Source organism: Lygodium microphyllum, chromosome 15, assembly GCF_053477565.2.
Source record: "Lygodium microphyllum isolate KBCC chromosome 15, Lygodium_microphyllum_v1.1.10, whole genome shotgun sequence".
Classification (NCBI taxonomy): domain Eukaryota; kingdom Viridiplantae; phylum Streptophyta; class Polypodiopsida; order Schizaeales; family Lygodiaceae; genus Lygodium; species Lygodium microphyllum.
Genome location: NC_141149.1, coordinates 106216044 through 106235890, shown reverse-complemented (window position 1 = coordinate 106235890; position 19847 = coordinate 106216044). Strand labels below are relative to the sequence as shown.

Here is a 19847-nt window from a genome sequence, read left to right as displayed (position 1 = left end):
TCAACCTGAAAAAGGGAGGGTGGGTGGGAGAGAGAGAGAGAGATATCTCTATCTCCTGGTGATGCAGCGGAAATGAAAAGGAAAATTAGTAGATGATACTAAACTCACAACCTGTCTTTGCCTTCTTTGATGAATAGGGTCTTTAGCTCTTTGAGCTCCTGCGCTTTAGTACCATGTCAAAATAATATGTATACTCTGATACCATGTCAAAATAAGCAGCACTGTAGAGAGACGGTAGGGTTTGCAAGGAGTAACACAGAGTGTATAAGGCAAACACTAAGAGAGAATAGAAACTTAGACACACAAGAAGAATATGGTGATAATGCATTGAATCATGCTATGAGAAGAAAAGCTAATACAGTGGAGCCGAAGCTCAAAAAATAACATTATTGTCCTGTCTGAATCAGGTGGCAGCACCTGTGGGAGATCTACACAGTGAAAGGAGTAAAATGCAATCTTCCGAGCAGTGGGCTATCAAAGTAATCACTCGAAGGTGAAGGACAGCTATCAAGGGAGTGAATTGTAGTCCTCTAATGCCGGCGAAGATGTGGAAGATGATCAACAGCTGTCAAGACAACGAACCACAATCCTCTAATGCCGAAGAGTGACCTAGGCAACAAAATTTAAATCCCAAAGTATCAAAGCTGTCAAACGCAAGGAGAGTAGCCTAGATGCTAACACCAGATGATGGAGAATGAGGAGGGCTGCAAAAACACAGGTCCCACAAACCTTCGTGACGGATGAGTGATGCCAAGTGATGGAGGAGGAGCCAAGCTACAAAATCGCAAGTCTCGGTAGTCCCTATGATGGACGAGTGATAAAATCACTGACACTCGATGATAGAGATTGTCGCCAATGGCTAGGATGCTGACGCCAAGCTAGAGATGATGACGTCAAGTAAGGAGATGATCTCCAAACTGAAAAACGCAGATGAAGGTGGAGCCTGAAGGAGAAGGGTGCTGATGTTAAGCAGATAATGGTGACGCCAAGTGAAAGATGCTCCAAACGCAAGGCCTGATGCTAGAACAAAGCGCTTGAAGCAAAAGAGGAAGGGTAAAGGCAGCCACGAGCCACAAACAGAAATGTCCTCCTGAAGGGACGTGAGGATAGTGAAAGGGGATGGTGAGAGAAGTGGAGAATGACTTATGAAAAGTGATGGAGTAGTGAAGAATAAGTTGTACCTCTTTTAGGTTTTTGTGATAGACATATATAAAGTACAAGTGCTAAGGGTGTCTTCACGCCGGAGCATATATGAAAGGCACGATGGCCCTTTATTCCCAACAACCTCCCACCTAAAGGCAGCGTGTCTTAAGGTTAAAGAAAAGAATAAACTAAGTCTAAGTATGTACAAAGCTGAACTACATATACTATCCAACTCCCATCATATGTCGGCAATGAGCAAACCGCTCTGCTGGAATACCCTTCGTGAGAAGATCTGCAAGGTTATCATCTAAATGTCCCTTGGCAAGCTCAATGCTCATGCTATCAAGTACATCCTTGATAAAGTGATACTTCACCTATGTATGCTTCATCTTTTAATTTACTTTTTTATTCCAGATTCACTTTTGGAAACAAGGCTTAAGCCCAAGCACAAACTCTATGTATATGTCTGGGACACGGTTGATGCAAATTTCTCGACAAATTTATCAAAAAATTTGGGGCTTTTGATTTTTTTGAAGACATTGGCACATTACAAACAATTTTGACAGAGTGTACCTCAATGTACTAATTGCAGCAAGCTATTTGCTGTAATTTCTGGAAATTTTGGACATTTCCAAGTTATTCCAGTTTGGACATTGCTCTTTTGCCTTCTTTTGGTATTGATTATCATGGCAAATCAGGAAGGAGATGTATTTACCTATGTATCCAAAGAGGACAGATTGGATGGTAACAATTAGTCACTTTGGTTCTTCATGATGAAGAATGTACTTGTTGCAAAAAATCTTTAGGACTATGTCAATAGCTAAGAAGTTAGGCCCGGAGTTGTGGCTCCTGCTACTCCTCCTCCATGAGGACGTGGACAATATGCACTCTATGTAGGATCACTTGAACAAAATTCAGGACTTGCATGAGCAACTTATGAATGTCGATGAGTACTATTCAGATGCGAAGCTGATATCTTCTACATTAAACTCATTACCTCCTTCGTACTTGGCTTTTCATACTGCCCTAAACCTCACAATGAGGATTGCCCCACAGCCTATTTTCTTTCTTCAGCTAGTCAGTTTGCTTCTAGAGGAGGAGCAAACAAGAAGAAATAGTGGTGTGGATGTCATAGCCTCTAAGCAAGCTTTTATGGCTAGACAGAAGGGCAAATGCAGCCAAGTAAAGAATGCTCCGCAGAGCTTTGGGACTTCAAGCACCTCACAAGGAAGTAAAAAACAAGGAGGCACGCAAGCCAAAAAGGGCAAATGCCATTATTGCAAGAACCCAGGCCACTACATCACTGAGTGTAGAAGCGCATCACCAAGGAGAATAAAAAGGAGTCAGGAATGTTTGTTTCTGATGCTCCTTCCACTGCTAATGAGTCTGCGTCATTTGTTCCAAACACGAACTATTGCTTTTACACATGCAGTTATGACACTTCTTGGGCTGATCAAGCATTTAGCTCTACTGAGGATGCGGACACTTGGTTTTTTGATAGTCTTCTAAGCACATCACATCTCGCAGAGATTTATTTGCTTCTGTTGGTGCAACTCCAGTTAGCAAGTTTGTACAGAGTGCCAACAATGCATCATACCCTGTTAGAGGTATTGGGGAGATTGAGCTCACAGCCATTGATGGCTCTATTCTCCGCCTACAGGATGCTTTGTTTGTGCCCAGTATTAAGGAGAATCTGCTCTCTATTTCTTCTTTGACACGTCATGATTGCAGGTCACATTTGATGATGACAGATACATGGTGAGAGACAAGAAACACATGACTTTGGTCTTGACTGGCACGTTATGTCATGGGTTATATGAGTTGGATGCTCTTTCAGTTGATCAGTCAGCGTACTTGGCATCCACTCTTACTTCTGCATGCTCGAATGGGGCATATGAACTTTGGTAGCTTGATGCTCTTATAACATACACAGATGCTAGATGGATTACCTCTTCTGGAGAGACCTCCTGAGCACTTGTGCGAAGGATGTATTTTGGGAAAATGCATCGGTTTTCGTTTCCCCATGATGTTGCTTTTAGAGCCACAGCCAAGTTACATTTAGTGCATTCAGATGTATGTGGGCCTATGCAGACAAAGTCATTGGGAGGATGTTACTATTTTGTGACTTTTATTGATGACTTTACTTGATTCTGTTGGATCTATTATTTGCTGAAAAAGTAGAAGTGTATGATGCATTCTTAGCTTTAGTTGCACTTGTTGAGAACCAATCTAGCTATAAAATAAAGACTCTCAGTTTGGACCGAGGGGGGGGAATATATGTCCTCTATGCTGAATTCTTTTTTGAAGCAAAAAGGTATTGTTCATCAGTTCACTACTCCTTATACTCCACAGCAGAATGGGATTGCAAAGAGGAAGAATCGGTCACTCATGGAGATGGCCAGATGTATGCTTAAAGCAAAGAGCTTGCCACACAGTTTTTGGATGGAAGCCGTAATGTGTGCTTGCCATGTTTTAAACAAATGCCCCACCAAAGCATTAAAGAAAATTAAACCTTTTGAGGCTTGGAACAGCCGAAAACCTTCTGTTGGACACTTTCGTACCTTTGGGTGTCTTGCATATGCACACATTTCCCAGGTACTCAGAAAAAGTTGGATAACAAGGCTGTCAAATGCATTTTTGTGGGATATAATAGTGAGAGCAAAGGCTACAAACTCTATAATCCAGTCTCTAAAAAGGTGTTTGTCAGTAGGGATGTACTCTTACATGAAAAATCAGAATTATCCCTTGCTGGTTTAGACACATATCAGGCTGCCTGTGATATATTTGAAGGGCTGATGCCCATTACATTTGGTGATTCAGCTGGAGTTTCAACAAGTGAACTCAATGTTCAGCCAGCTGCTCCATTGAAAAATGCAGAAAATCAGCCATTGGCTGATCTGAGTAATCAGCAAAGTGTTGAAACTGAAATTCAGCAAGAGCTTATGCACAGTCAGGAGGCAAGACAAATGCCTAGATCGTATTTACAGACTATGAAAGATGGTCATCTGGATGCACCCATGGCTGGTCGTACTAGAAGGCAAGCTCATATGCATGATACTGCACATACCATGGAGTTCGTTATGGCAGCAAGTAAAGTTGATGATGAGGAGCCTGAATATTTTGAGGATGCACAACAAAGTGTGCATTGGATGGCAACAATGCAATCTGAATTGGATTCTATCATTAAGAATCAAACATGATATTTAGTGTCTTTGCCCTTTGGAAAGAAAGCCATTGGAACAAAATGGGTCTACAAGCTGAAACAAAATGCAAATGGATCCATTGACAAATATAAGGCAAGGCTTGTAGCTAAAGGCTATCCACAGAAGAAAGGCATTGATTATGCTCCTACCTCCCAAATGACGACCATTAGGTCTATGGTTGCTTTGGCTGCCCATTATGGATGGATTGTGCATCAGTTAGATATTAAAATTGCATTTTTACATGGGGAAGTATATGTACAGCAGCCCATTGGTTTTGCAGTTGAGGGATCCAAACACTTGGTTTGTAAGCTGAAAAAGACTTTATATGGTTTGAAACAAGCTCCTAGAGCTTGGTATGCAAAGATATATGCATTTTTGCTCAGCCAAGGGTTTATAAATAGCTCATCTGAGTCTACCCTTTACATATGTAAAGAGGGGGGATCCATGCTGATCATTTATCTATATGTTGATGATCTTTTGCTTACAGAGACACATGCTGATCGGATTTCAGCATTCAAACAAAATTTGCAACAAACTTTTGAAATGTTAGACTTGGGGTCTTTGCATTATTACTTGGGCATTCAATTCATACATGATACTAGAGGTATTGATTTATCACAGTCAAGATACATTGGTAAACTTCTTGAGAAGTTTAGCTTACAGGATTGCAAGCCAGTCTGTATACCAATGAAACCTGGACTAAAGCTGTCATTACATGATGACAATGATTTGTTTGATATACACACATATACTCCAGCAGTTGGATGTCTTATTTACCTATGCACCACTAGGTCGGACATACAGTTTGCAGTTTCAACCCTGAGCAGATATATGCATCAGCCACACATGTCACATTGACAAGCTCTTAAGCGTGTCTTTCGTTACTTGCAAGATACTAGATCTCTTGGATTGCATTATGCCAAGGGGGGACCACTGCAGTTACATGCTTACAGTGATTCTGATTGGGCTGGTGATTATGATTCACATCACTCCACTAGTGGCAATTGTTTCTTTCTTGGCTCATCTTGTATATCTTGGCTTAGCAAGAAACAATCCACCGTTGCCACATCATCATGTGAAGCTGAATACAAGGCAGCTTTCACTACCACAGTTGAATGCATATGGATTAGACACTTGCTAGCTGATCTGGATGTATTTGTTATGGAACCTACTCATGTGTTCACTGACAGTCAGAGTGCCATTGCAATGGCACGGAACCCAGTGTTTCATGCACGCACGAAACACATTGAGATACATTATCACTTTGTCAGAGAGAGGCTACATGCAGGTGATATCAGCCTTGTCTATTGTCCTACCACCAGCAATGTGGCTGACATCTTCACCAAAGCTCTTTCTCGTGAAAAATTTGAATCATTTCGCAATGCTTTAATTTTGATCTCCTTTGGCGGCGGATGATCCTTGTACTTTTGATCACTCTTCACTCCAGCGGGGTTTGTTGGGTTTTCACTCACATCTACACTCACAGAGGAGTATTGGTGATCAATAGGACACTAGGGCACTTTTTACTCTCAATACGAGAGGTTTTTTCCCCTAGACTTAGTCTTCCTTTGTATGTGCTTATGTCACACACTTACGGACACTTATCGTGTTTGGGTGTGAACACCCCCTACAACCCTAAGGTTTACGGGTTGTACTTTGTACTTTCAGATTACACTCTTTCACTCTATTGCATTGGGTGTCGTGCTTCACTCTACACATAGTCTACTGCACTCTGAGCTAAGCTTCGATCCTCTCCATCTCACACCACACTAAGGGATTCTACAAACTTAGGCACATTCTTTCCTCTTAGGACCTCTATGTTTTCATGTCCAAATGGTGCTGATACACCCATGGGGAAGGCTAGTCCTCCACTTCACATACTTTCAGGTTACTCCTTGCATGGGATATCCTCCCAACCACTTCCTTTCCCAAGTGTGGACCAATTGGTACCAAAGGTTTCCCATATGGCTATTCCGAGAGGACCTGGTGGTTATGTTCTAGTGCCACGGCCGACAATTGGTCAAGGTTATTGAGTTCTACCTCCTCCATCAGCACCTTGTGGACACCCTTCATCCTAGTTCTACCTACCAACCTTCCCCCCTTACTATCCCACTTACCCCTCGACGCCTCAAAGTTCCTCATCCTCCTTGTCAGCCAAGCATGCATTCATTGACAAGACTTGTTTTAATAGGTCGAACTATACTACTTCGTCAAATTTGATAAGATGTGTCTTAGACTCACAAAACTTATGGTCTCCTTTTCGTGTTTTTCTTTCTTAGATGAGTTCAATAGGTTTTATTGTATCTTCAAAATTCAAATGGTATCAGAGCCAATGTCTTCTAAAGAGTATCTTGCATGGCTATCATGAAAAGCTTGATTTGCACAAGCAACATAACTACCCCATATTGTCTTAGATATCTCTTTCTTGAGAGCCTATAGTATCTACTTAGGCCTCTCTTTCACTAGAGACCCTAAGGCATTATTCTCCTAATGAAGAGGACAACACATCGTTTCCTCCCTCTTCTGCAAGTTTACTAGATGTTGAGCAAATGATGAATGTAGAGTTGACATAATTCATGCAAAGAAGGTGGCCCAACCACATTCCTCAATCTTCCCTCTACACTCTAACAATAGGGGCATTCAGCTAGTGAGGATGGTCATCTCTCTGCTGAGATAGGACAAACCACTTTCAAGACGACCGGCATGCCCCTTCTTCCTATGGAACCAAACAAACTAGACTAATTTAACACAATATACCTAAAAAGAAAGCTATTGTACTAACTACCAACATTGGGTCATATGGATGACGAGTGTCATTCCAAAGCTTGGGGTCACCCTCCTAGGTCTTCTCCCCATCAAACCTCAAGCATGCCCACGCATGGTACTCCCTCAAGCAGTTGAGAGGGATCCTCTTCTAGCACCTACTCCTATTCCTCCTGGTCTCCACCTACCTAAGTGGCAATCCTACCATTTACACAACTCTTAGCTCCTTACACAAGTCCAACCCATGGGCTACCTTGTCCATTAGGCTAAGTACTTTTCAACATTTTCTTCTCTTCTATTGCATTAATTCACTCATTCTTCTCCCTTGCTTCTACTCTTACTTTCTTAGCTTGGCACCAAAGCATCTAATTATGATGCACTGATATGCATATTCTAGTCTCTTTTGTTGCTTACATGCAAGGCTTGTATTTCAATTAGCGACTATCATTGCAAGAATGCATTGACCCAAACTCAATGGGAGAGACAATTTATCAACCAATCCATGGTGGCTCCATAATTTCTCTTGGTTGAGCCTTGTTTTCTCAACCAGCGTAGAGGCTTCCCCTTTGAGGTTGAGTGTTGGGCATTTCTTAAGGCCAACAATGGCTTCGCTAACACATCTCTTCCAGCTAAGGTGCTTCTATGTAGACTTATTCATCAAGTTCTCCATGCTATGAGCCAACATCAGCTTCCCTCCTTTGGCATCAACACCCATGGTTGGAGAGGGGGTTGCTTTTCCCACATGGTTCATTCACATTTCAGCTGTCTTTTTGTCTTCGACATTAGCACCCCTCTATGCTGTATCTATCATTTGCATTACATCATTCATCATTGCAAAAGGGAACTTGGGCACACGAACAATTTCTCACATGCCCAAGTGCATTACATCATTCATAATTGCGAAATGGAACTTGGGCACATGAACAATTCCTCTTTGATGACACTATCCAAGTGGTGCATTGCTGCACATGCATGCCCCTATTGCATTACCCTTTTGTATTTCAATTGTGTAGATGTTGGGCATTGGTATGGATGAAAACTTGCAATTATAGGCATCCGTCCAAAATGGAAACCCGTGCATTATGTAGCATGATTCCCTTTTATCTCATCAAGCAGCCTATTCATGAGCACACTACTCACCCAAGATCCTATTACTTTTCGTACCTTTTATATGGGGACCGTTGATTGTGTTTGTGTATATTTAGGTCCCACTTTTGTGTAAGCTATCGAGCTAGGTCAAACAAATCAATCCGTCGAAATAATAATAATAATAATTCCGTACTAGTGCTTATTGCCTTCGCTATCATCACAAGCCCAGTGGTAATCCACCATGAAACGTTTGGTCCATTGCTTAATTTCACAAGAGTGACCTCTTGGGCGACTCAAAAGAAGAAATCTGAAGTCGCTACAATCCTAGTAGGTCCTTGGACGATATAGAGCAACACCCTTGGCCCAATGCCTAGGTCTCTTTGGGGCGGGAGTCTGGGACCTTTTGGATCAAGACTTGAGCTCTCTCTTCACTCTCTTCAATCACCCATTTGGGCCTCAGAGAAGCGTCAAGCTACCTGAAGTGTCCTTCTAAATTTTCATATTTCTCTACCATCTTTTTGGCTTATGAAACAGCCCCAAAAAGGCATTTTTGCTTTTTGTACAACGCTCAAGACTTGTTCCAACTCCAAAATATTCTATAAATAGGGACTCAATGTGCACCCCACTTTTATCCTTAATTCCACGTCGAGTACCCAACTTGCTATCATCCCCACAGTCAATGCCATCACCTTGATCATCATTACCTACATCATCAGCCTCCTCCAGCTTCAAGTAATGCCACCCAGCTTTCCAAGGTGCTGTCCAATTGTCCACTGCTGCTTCCTAACTTCACCAGTTATGCTAGTGCTGCTGCCACCCTGCCTTTTGTTGGTCTCCCAGCTGCTGCATGTCAGTGTGCTCCTGGCTTTCCATCAACTTCTGCAGCTGTCGCGGGTGATTCTTTAACCTCTGAAGTTTCATTTTTCGGTTTACTCCACAACATCATCTTCATCATCAGTTGGCTCTCTGCTGCTGCACCTTCATCGACTCAGCTCCAATCTACTACATCTCCATCCACAACGGATGACACTATTTGATGCTCTCCTTCAGCCCACTCCCACAGGAGTCAGTGGTTGTTGGACAGCTCCACTCCTTGAGCATCCACACGTCTGTACCTTCTTCATTTCACTTCATTTCAGCATACCTTCATTCATCAGCTTCGTCTCCTCCTTTGTGTGTTTTGCTTCCTTGTCTGAGTACACTATGTTGTAGTCCTGTTCACACGCTCAGCATTTTATCTGCAAACCACAGGATATCTTCACAAGGGCCCATGAAGGGTAATCTAGGCTCTTACTTTAAATTCCATATTTGGCAAGCTCTCTGGATAGCTTAATTAACCTCACATGATTGCTTAACTAGTATTGTCAAGATGGTTTAGCATAGCTACCAAGAACCAGTGACCATACAAGAATGGGGAGGACAAAATTAAGAATTTCTCAATGTTCCGAAGAAACACTTAGCAAGTTTAGAAAGACACTTCAAAAGAATCACATTAAAGACCATATTGTACTAGTAAAGTCCCAATTCCTAGCTGCTGCTCCCCCAATTCCATGTTGCTATGTTGTTTAGGTCAGAGCCATACTTGGGCATGCATCTCCATTGTGCTAGCTGCATTCTTATCCACAGCCCAATACCTCTCAACAGCAAATTAGTTGACAAATGAAGTCTTACACAGCAGCAATATTGTTTACTTTACTTCCACATATAGGATGAAGCCAATAGCACCCAGCTGAGACTACCATTTAATTAAAGGAATCCCATTAAACTAAATGTATGAGATGTTGAAACAGGTTTTCAAAAGAAGATTCTGAACTAACCTTATTCCAAGTCTACTTGGAACCAGCTTTGCCAAGGCTCGCTCTACTTCCTCTCCAACCTATCACAGATGCAAACAAAGACAAAACCTTAACTTGGAGTTCTTAAATGTAGATAGGAATAAGAAGACATCCAGAAAACCAGAAGAATCTTTATACAGAAAATCTATCAGTTTGAGCGACAGTAACCCATTATTCTTTAGCTTAGCAGTTCTTGAACATACATTTGGAATTACTTGTTGAGGTTTAACCCCTACAACTAACAAGACATAGCAAACAGTAAACCTACCATCAACAGAACAACATTATAATAGCAGTGTGAAGTACTACAGCATCATATTAAAATGTGAGAGGGCCATGGATCAGTAAAACCTTCTCATTTAACAAAATTAGAACTTCCCATCGTTCTTTTACAAACAAAGAACTAAAGCAGATCTGCGCAGCCCTGATCAACTGCAATAACCTTTGCAGGCTTGACTCAATTACTTAGCCTTAACTATATGCATCTCGAGTGAATAAATGACACCAGTTCATACAATCTGAGGTGCTCCTTTTCAAAGTTGATCACTCCAAAATCCACACCTTGCACTTGTCATGATTTAGCCCTAGGTGACTGCCACCATGTACACTTGCAGTCAATGATGACAGCCAAATCTTCCTTATAGAAGAAGTTATTTTTGCCACCAACATCAAACAATTCATAGATTAGCTCTCGATAAGTACAGGTTAATACCAGGGCACCCATTCCTAGTAAATCAAGTTAACATTTAACCTTTGTACATAATCTTACTGCACAGAGATCATGCACCAACCTCAAAGCATTCATAGATTAGCTCTTCATAAGTACAGGTTAATCCCAGGACACCCATTCCTAATAAGTCAACATAGGGCTTTGTGCATAACCTTACTGTGCACATGTGCATCTTGCAATAAGAGAAAACAAATGTTAAAAAGATTCAAAAAATACATTTCATGTGTAATGAGCATATTGCACAGCTTATCACTTTACTTGGGAAAGTGAAATATTTCTTTGTTACCTTGCTATTGAAGAACCAAGCTGCTAGGACGTTGCTATGCATAAGATGATGTGCAGACAACATGTGCTAATAAGACTGGAATGCACTATGCACAACAAAAGTACATTTGCTGAATTATTAGTACATGAGCAGGAGTGATCTAAAAGACTAGATGAAAACCGAAACTAAGCCACAGTTTATTAATGCATTGCCATTTTAACAATCCATCTTGGTTTCAGTTCTAAGGTGACGAGGGGATTGCAAATGACAAAGATTTGCCATAATTGTGTGTTACATGGGGTGATCTGGTGCATTATCAGTTAACAAGGATGCTATAGAGCCTAACATATATCCAAAGAGGCAAGAAACCTCCAAGCACTGCTGTTGGATTCAAGATTATAATATAAAGCCCTTGGCTCTTTAACAGACTTGATTAAAAGAGGGAATAGAGCCTAGCTAAGCTTCAAGATTAGAACCTCCTTGCAAACCAGAGAGGCCGAAGCCAGGATCTCGCTGCTGGTGATTTGACTAATACTTGGATCCCACCATCGGGTGCCAAAGTTAAATTAAATTTCAGTCTGATTTTCAGGCTCAAGCCACAGCCTACCCATTAGACATATGCCTCCTTGTGATTTGTACAACATCCAAATCAAAATCTGTCATTCACTTTGTTGGTCATCAATTGGTGTTAATCAAGCATCCATATGACCATGAGCAATAGCAATGAGCTACCTATAAATTTCCTTGAGTGCACATAAAATCGTACTACAAGAGATGGTACTGTCAAGAGCATGAGAATAACATTTGGGATGTAGGCCATGTGTGTGGAGTTGAGCATGTTCATAAGAACAACCTTCATGTGCACTGGCAATGCCCTTCTCTTGCAGCGTAGCCTTGTGTGAGGCCATGATAACTTTAGTATAAAGAGAGGAGGTATTTTCTTCTTCCTTTGTGTGTTTTCTTCTTTTTTTTGGTTTGAGTTGTTTGGGGTGGGGGAGGAGGAAGATAGAAAGATATATTAATGTCTTTTGAGGCCGAAAACCGCCTATGAGACAGAAGGACGTACAATGAAGACTGTCAATCGACATCGAAAAGCGGTATACTAAAGCTAATAAATAGAGTTGTGTAAAGAGGCTTAAGTGATATGCAATGCAATGTCCACGTAGAGGCATAGTAAAAGGGATGGTGGAGAGGTGCTGTGCAAAGAAGCTGAAGTGATATATAATGCAATGTCCATACAGGGATACAATGAAAAGAAGGTGAAGTAGACATGTGAGGCAATACATGGCTAGCGGATACATTGATACCTAGCTTCCCTCACTCAGTATTGGCGAGGTAGAGTATATCATACAACCTTGATAAGATGGTGTAAGGGTAGCATATGGAATGGTGCCGCAGCATTGTCAGGTACTGCTCACGATGCTGGCAAATCTACCTCATCTCTTCATGGTATAGCCTCAATGTTTAGTACCCCTGTGCTCAAGGTCCGTGTGCTACTCTGATCTCCTCAGTTGTCTGGACTGCATCATATAGCCTCTCTGCATAGAAGTGCCATAGACCTAGGTCATCAATGGGTGTGGCGTGACGTGACTCTTAGATCTATGCTATGCTATGGTTGCATCCCTACTCATGAATAATTGGTACAAGTCCCAGTATTGTGTCTTCTCGTATGCTCGCCTTTTTTTAACAACCAGTCAAGATCCTTATCCATCTACAAGCCTCCATCTTTGTAATAGATCCTAGCCCTATTTGGATTCAGAGCCATGTATATACCTCCCTGCACTCATCACATACCACCTATTAGGGGGCATCGTTCATGGTCCAACTCAAAGGAAGACCTCACTACAAAGGCCATCACCTTATACAACCCACCCTCCTGTAGATTATCTTGAGAGGCTCACCACAAGGTTCATCCTCAACCAAAACATCGTGTCTAGTGAAGATAAGCCGGCCTAATTGTGCAATATCATAGACAGAGAAGAGATTAAACCCCAAATGTGGAATATAAAGGACCTCAAAAAGAAACATGTGGCACCAACAGTTGGACAATAGAGGTATAGTGCTGTTGAGCTAAACCATGCTTTACAGCTGATTAGCATTTTTAAACAACCCCAAAACACCATTATTTAATGAAAAACGCAAATTTGGTGCGCGATTGGAGAGAATTTGAGTGGTCCCCCAAAACTGTAATTTTCAGGGCACCCTTCAACATCTATAAATAGACGAGCTGCCCACCATTAACCTTATCCGTTTGTGCAAGTTTCACACTCTACAATGCAGATTTCAGCCATCAGTCAGCCACCATCTGCTGTCCAGCCATCACTAACTATAGCTCATCATTATCCAGCCCTAAGCAGCCTATTTTCAGCAATCGCCCTGCGGTTTGGAGGTCTCTATCTGCTGCGTCATCGTAGCACCTCATCAGCCTGCGTTTTCAACATCTGGTGCCAGGTGACAAGCTGCTACCATCTCTCCCACTAGGCAACTACTACAGTACCTGCGTTTTTGCTATTCAACAAGTCTACATCAGCAAACGCCTCTCCTATTGTTGTCTGACAGTTCTCTACCTCCGATGATCAATTTTCAGCCTTCCTTTGGTGGTACACTACTACGTTTACCAGATTTCAGCCTTTGACCACTGTGTTTTTAGTGACCAGCTCACTGGCTTCATTGTTCAGCACTCTCTCATTTCCAACTGGTGGTTACAACACTTGGGATCCATCTCTCGTGGATGTCACTCTTCGACACTACATTGCTCTGCCCTTGGGCATTCTATACACTATTACATTCATTTATAGTATTCATTCACTTCAGAGTTTCTTCTCATTGTGTTTGTCTCTGTGTTTGAGTTTTGAGTTTTTGTGTTTAGGATTTGAGTTATGCTTGTCTCTATCTGAGTCTTTGTGTTTCAATGTTGGTCGTACATGCTATGCTTCCTCAATATAAACCCTAGCATATCTTCATATGGTATCAAAGCCGGTGCTCTCTAAAGAGTATCCTGCGGTGATTGTGGAGGAAGCGATATGATGATTGGTTTAGGTAGGGCAGGCACTAGTCTTTGTGCGAGACTCACACACGACTCGATTTTGACTCTCAAGCACCTTCTTTGGATCCTATGACACCCTATCAAGCTTCTCCATCATCGGAGGCTCTAAGAAGGCATTATGGTCTTGAGGAGAAGGTAGACACACCTTCACCTTTACCATCTTCTTCTTCTCATTTTGGTCATCTTACAAATAAAGAGTTTGAGGAGGACTTGCGCATCATGTATAGTTTGGTTTACACTCCAATGAGTGCTACTACTCTATCTAGACCAATTGGTGAGAGTGGCCATCTTTCTGATCTTGGAGAGACCACAACATTCGGTGCATGTGGCGATCCATCTTCTTCATCACAACCACGCCTTGTGTCAGGTTCATATAACCCTTTTGAGTCGTATGAGCCAAAACCCTCTCTTGTTTCTTCTTTTGTCGTGCAAGATCTGAATGATTTTCAACATGTTAACTTTAATAGAGGAGGCTCTCGAAGCAAATACCCTTCATGAAGTATATCTCCACTGTCTATTTCATTTAAGCACGTAAACCACACTTCTCAACTCCCTCCCATCCCATCACTATCTTCTCCACATTCTGATCTACTCACATTCTCATTCCAAAATCTTTGATTACATTCTGCTTCCGCTCAAAGCACACTAGGGATTGGATCTTCCATTTTTGCTCCTAGCACTTTTTCTTTCTCCATACCACAATCTACCTACCCTACAATCACTCCACCTCTTGGTGCATCGTTAGGGGGGAATGCCACCCTAACACTATACCTTCCACATACCCCCACTTTACCGCATCCTTCCACTCTGAGACGGTTGTAATGGGCATCCCCCTCACTACCCCCAGACACTAACAAACCCCTCGCACAATCTTTCCAACGCAAGGATATCCATCCTCTACTTGTGGACTATGGTCGCACATCCCTTGGGTCACTCCTATGCAAGGATTTCCATCCTATAATCCCTTTGGGCCGTGTCCCTATCCCTCCATCTTGGGCTCCACAAGGGGTTACCATGTCCATACCCAGTACCCAGTTCGCCCTTGCCGACATTTGGATCTGCTATACACACTTCTCGTATGCATGGTGGACACTCTGGGATTCCTTCCCAAGTGTACTCTACTTCTCCACCCTATCCCCCTATTTACCCTACCACCATTACATACCTTCTTCATCTCCTAGCACTATCACTCCTGTTGCAACGCCCAAAAATACTTTCCAGGATAAGACTCGTTTTAATGGGTTGAATTCCACCACTTGGTCAAACTTCATGCAACATGTGCTTGAACCTCAAGGACTTTGGGACCTCATCGTTCATCATTTTGATACCAAGCCTATGCAAGACCCTCGATTAGCTCACCGTAATCACATCTATCAATGGAGAGTCTACAATGCCACAACCAATGTTGAGTTAATGCAAGGGTTGCTTCCTAAATTCTACTCTCAGTTATAGCATTTTTCCCTCACATCTGAGCATTGGAGTCATCTCATTGACCGTGTGCGGCACAAGATCGCACTCGACGTATCAATCTCGATTTTGAGCTTCAAAGAGTTTTCCATTAAGAAAGGGGATGATCTGAAAGTCAAGTTGGCCAAATATCAGCAATTACTCGTCGAGTTTGCCACTACTAGCTCCTCATAGTCAAACAACGATCATGTCACATTCTTCTTAAACAAGTTGACCAACAAATACTTCCATTTTATCTAGCACATTGTCTCACTCCCTAGATTGCTGACCTTCTACGAGTTTGAGTGTCCGTTCTTGTGTTATGCAAGGCTGCATGATCAAGTCTACAAGAAGACCTCCACACACATCCATTCAGAAAAGAAACGCAACCCCTTTGGCAGCAAATTCCTATGAAAAATAGGTTTTGTACATACTCCCAGAGGTTGGGCCATGTGGACGAGGAGTGTCATACCAAGGCCCAAGGTCTTCCTCCTAGAAAACCACAATAGATTGTTGCAACTACCTCCACTCCAACTAGTCAGTCCAGTGGGTTTACACCTCTCGCTGATGCATCATCTACTCTATCTACCCTAGCAGCTACTAGGTATGTGGCACATGAACAGCCTCCGCAATCTATCTCCTTCACTACTCCTGAAGGATTGGTTGATTGGTCTACTTTTTCTAGTGACTCGCCTATTGCACTTTACGCATTCATTCCTAGGATATCCACTACGCCTACTAGGACACCTTTCCCACGTCGCCATACGCGATGGTGGCCACACACTTAGCCTTTCCCTTTTTAGACTTCCATTGCATACTTACATACTCATTGCATTGCACTTAGCTTTGCTTTTGTTTATTTCCAGCTTTGTTTCTTGGAGTATCTCACTACTCACCTTTGTGCTTGCAAATTTTGATCTCTTTTGCAGGGTTTTGTATTTCAGTGTAGGGCTAGCATACAGACTTACACCAATCCTTTCATGAGTGGAGACAGGAGATGCGTGCCGTTCCTTTCATGGTTCCATCTACTTGGAGTTTTGCTCTTCTACCAGCATGGAGGTACTGCAAAGGTAGGGTCCTTCCCAGCCATCTCAAATGCCTTCGCATCCTTAGAAGGATGTAGATGGGGATGCTTTTGCCAACACTAATCCTTTGAATCAGCACACTTTCTACAATAAGGGCATCTCTCTGAAGATCCTTTCTTCTCTTTCTTTCCCTTAACCTTCCCTTCCCACACTAGCACCTTTAGTGAAGGCCTTGGTGAAGGCCTTGGTGATTGCTCCTAATCAACCAAAGATCTCTAAATACCAAGCCTCTTGCTAAGCACTAATGGAACCAACTCCTCCCAACAGAAAGTCCCACAAGCCTGAGTTAATCAGATTGGTATGAAAGACATCACACATGGGAGAGGGAAGATGGGTAAGCAGCTGACTGCCAAATCCCTACAATCCTCCACTCTCCCCCAAGAATCCAACTCATACCAAATCTGCTCCATCTTGTTGATGTGCTCCCTCATGGTGGGGGAATTGGAGAAAACCTGCAAAGTCTCCTCCCGAAAACGAGCTAATGAAAGAAAAGTGCAAACCTTGTAGAGGTTCTTGATCTTAATCCACACTTGTGCTGCAGTGGGAATATCCTTCACATGATCCAACACACTGTCAGTGTATGAGCAGCCAGAGAGGTTATGGCAGCAGTAAATGTGGTATGGCAGGAGCAGTCATGACCAGCAGGATGCTGACAGGGACAGTAGAGTCTAGCACAGAGAGGCTGCTTAACAGCCTCACATAGGTTACCATGTACAATACGATGTAGCATACATATTCCTAAAAAGAATCTGATTAGTTGTGGTCCTAGAATTTCGAGTTCTGAGCTTGAGAATGCATCTCTATGTCTTGCCAGGACTGCTGAATATGGAGCTTAGAGTGCCACTCTATAGCATCTGCATGCTGCTGCTTTATGTGCTGAAACAGTAATCTGCTTCTAAAACTACTACTGAAGATTGCGAACAAAATTGAAGTGTTAAAAGGGGAATTCCTTTCCTCTTCAAACAATCACATGGTGCTGCTGCTGGTGAAAGCATACATTCAGAGCTGATTTCAAAGATACCGATTTTCAATGGCTGCTCCCAAAGACACAAATTTCAGGGAAATCTCTGTAGCTTAAGTGCAGTTGTTTCAAGCTGGAAAGCAAGCCTTGCTACTACCAACAAATTGATTTGAGGCTAAGGTTACTATCGAACATGCATTGTTTTCACTGAAATAGATCTGTTCTAAGAAACAACATTACTATTTTACTGCTGCCTGTAACTTGCCTCCTCAACTGTCCCTTCCCGCCATCAGTCAAAGGGGGTTCCAGACAAATGAACATACTTATATCAAACATGAGCAGTCTTTCAAAACTCAAACCTCACTGTTTGTTTGTAGAAACTGAAACAGAAAATCAAGCAAACCAGCCATTGATCTCTTCTAAAACAATCCAGATCTCAAATGAACTTGGTTCATGCTTATTTCTCGTTCTAGAAGCAGCTATAAATTGAAAACTCATATCACATTAAGGCACTGGAATGAACCTCCAATCTTAAATGTTTCAGAACCTACTCAGATGAAAACTGCAAGAAGGTACAAAAGCTTACCACTCTGCGAAGAATAGGTTCCAGACTTGAGCACAACTTCTGCAGGCTGTCCATTTTAACAGCCTCCACTATCACACTGCAAAGTGACACAAAAACATGTTTAAATGCTTGCTAACATGTCAACTCCCCATCTCTGCTCAATTAAAGCTACTTTGCCATCAGACTTGACATGATAATACAACTTACGGCAGATACAATGTTTCTAAAAGTACCTGGCAAGGGCAGGTCTCTTTTGCTGTCGCTCTTCTGGATCTGCATCATGCGAACCTTCCCCTACAACTCTCTCATATGGCCTTTTCTCATGACCAGAATGCCCTGGTCTATGATGGTGTTGCATTGCCTCTATAGTGTGGCAGGAAACTGCAGATAATGAGTCGGACAAACTGCAAATGTGCACTGCCGGACAACCAACGGGTGTTCTGGCTAGTGCAGAGATGCAGGTGCCCTACTTCAACTTGTATGTCACGTCTGATCTGTTAGATTGAACAGTACGTAGTGCAGCTGCTACTGCTTTGACCAACTTTTCCACCACTTTGTGTCTGGACTGAGTATATTCACTGGAGCAAAGAGGAAACTTTTCATGTCTGGGAAACTGACACTTCAAAATCTCTGACAGAAGCTAGAGCTACACATCAGCCCTGCATCCCGAAATATGAAAATTTTCCTGTCTGGCAAATGGACACTTTAAAATCTCTGACAGAAGCGAATGATGCACATCAGCCCTGCATCCCGAAAGATGAGCATTTCCTTGTCTGACAAATGGACACTTCAAAACCTCTAACAGAAGCCAGTGACACACATCAGCCCTGCACCCTGTACTAATTGGGAGGGTTAAATGAGGGCGTTGCCAGATTACAAGGATGTATGTACCGAAATTGAAAGAATTTTGCGGTCATGGTTCGTCCAATATTGGCCTTTGATTTACTTCTTACCTGCACGTTAAAATGGAGGTGCACACTGTGACCTATTCTTCCTCCTGAGGCGTAAAAGCAAGACGCAGCTGTTTGAGAGAACACAGCGAGACCCCGCAGTCTTCAAAATCGAAAGAGATGACGCGAACCTAAGCAAGATCCCTGCTTCACAAGGTGACGAACTGCGGGCGGGTCGATCGTCTCATCAGCACTAGCGGGCAAAAGCGATTAAAAAACCCGTTAAAACCGCGGGGCTTGTTCAGATGAAATGGACAGACGATGAGAAGGGATATTCAATCAGAAGCTGCGAGGAAGGAGAACGGAGATCAGCGCGTAAAAAGAAAGCACGCAGAGCTGTGAGAGAGAGAGAAAGAGAGGGAGAGAGAAGGGAAAGCCATTGACTGGCCAAAGTCAAAGTATCTTCAGAGTCCCGTCGCTCCACTGCCAATGGGTGGAAATGCGATGGCATAAAATATCTGTAACACGGGTAAAGTTGATAGGGAGCTTAAGAGTACTATTTTTGCTGCCTCCAGCAAGGCTTTTGTAAAGCGTTTTTTCGCCTAATGGCTATATATTGTAATGGTATTCCGACTCAACACCATCTCAAAGGATGGCAAGTGTTTTCGAGACAGCATGAAGGGACTCGGACGAGTTGCCTGGGTTGGTGACTTGGGCACTGCTGAAAAGTATGCTATTTCTTCTACTCCAGATATTCTTCCACTCCAAATATGCTCAATGCCCTAATTCCATATGTCAATCAATGGCCAATGGCCAATGGCCTGAA

At 42.5% G+C, this 19847-nt stretch overlaps 1 protein-coding gene across 1 annotated transcript in view; it reads right to left on the bottom strand.

The window, feature by feature from the left end:
- The window catches only part of LOC148024867 (calmodulin-binding protein 60 D-like), a 44500-nt gene extending 24984 nt beyond the window's left edge, over positions 1-19516 (bottom strand). Inside the window, exons 1-4 of the mRNA XM_087694538.1 lie at positions 19085-19516; positions 18365-18965; positions 18153-18228; positions 10016-10074 (exon numbers count right to left, since the gene is read on the bottom strand). Of these exons, the coding sequence (XP_087550664.1) occupies positions 10016-10074; positions 18153-18228; positions 18365-18489 (260 nt within the window). The 5' untranslated portion in view covers positions 18490-18965; positions 19085-19516. The remainder of the gene's footprint in view (positions 1-10015; positions 10075-18152; positions 18229-18364; positions 18966-19084) is intronic.
- Between the last annotated feature and the right edge of the window lie 331 nt (positions 19517-19847).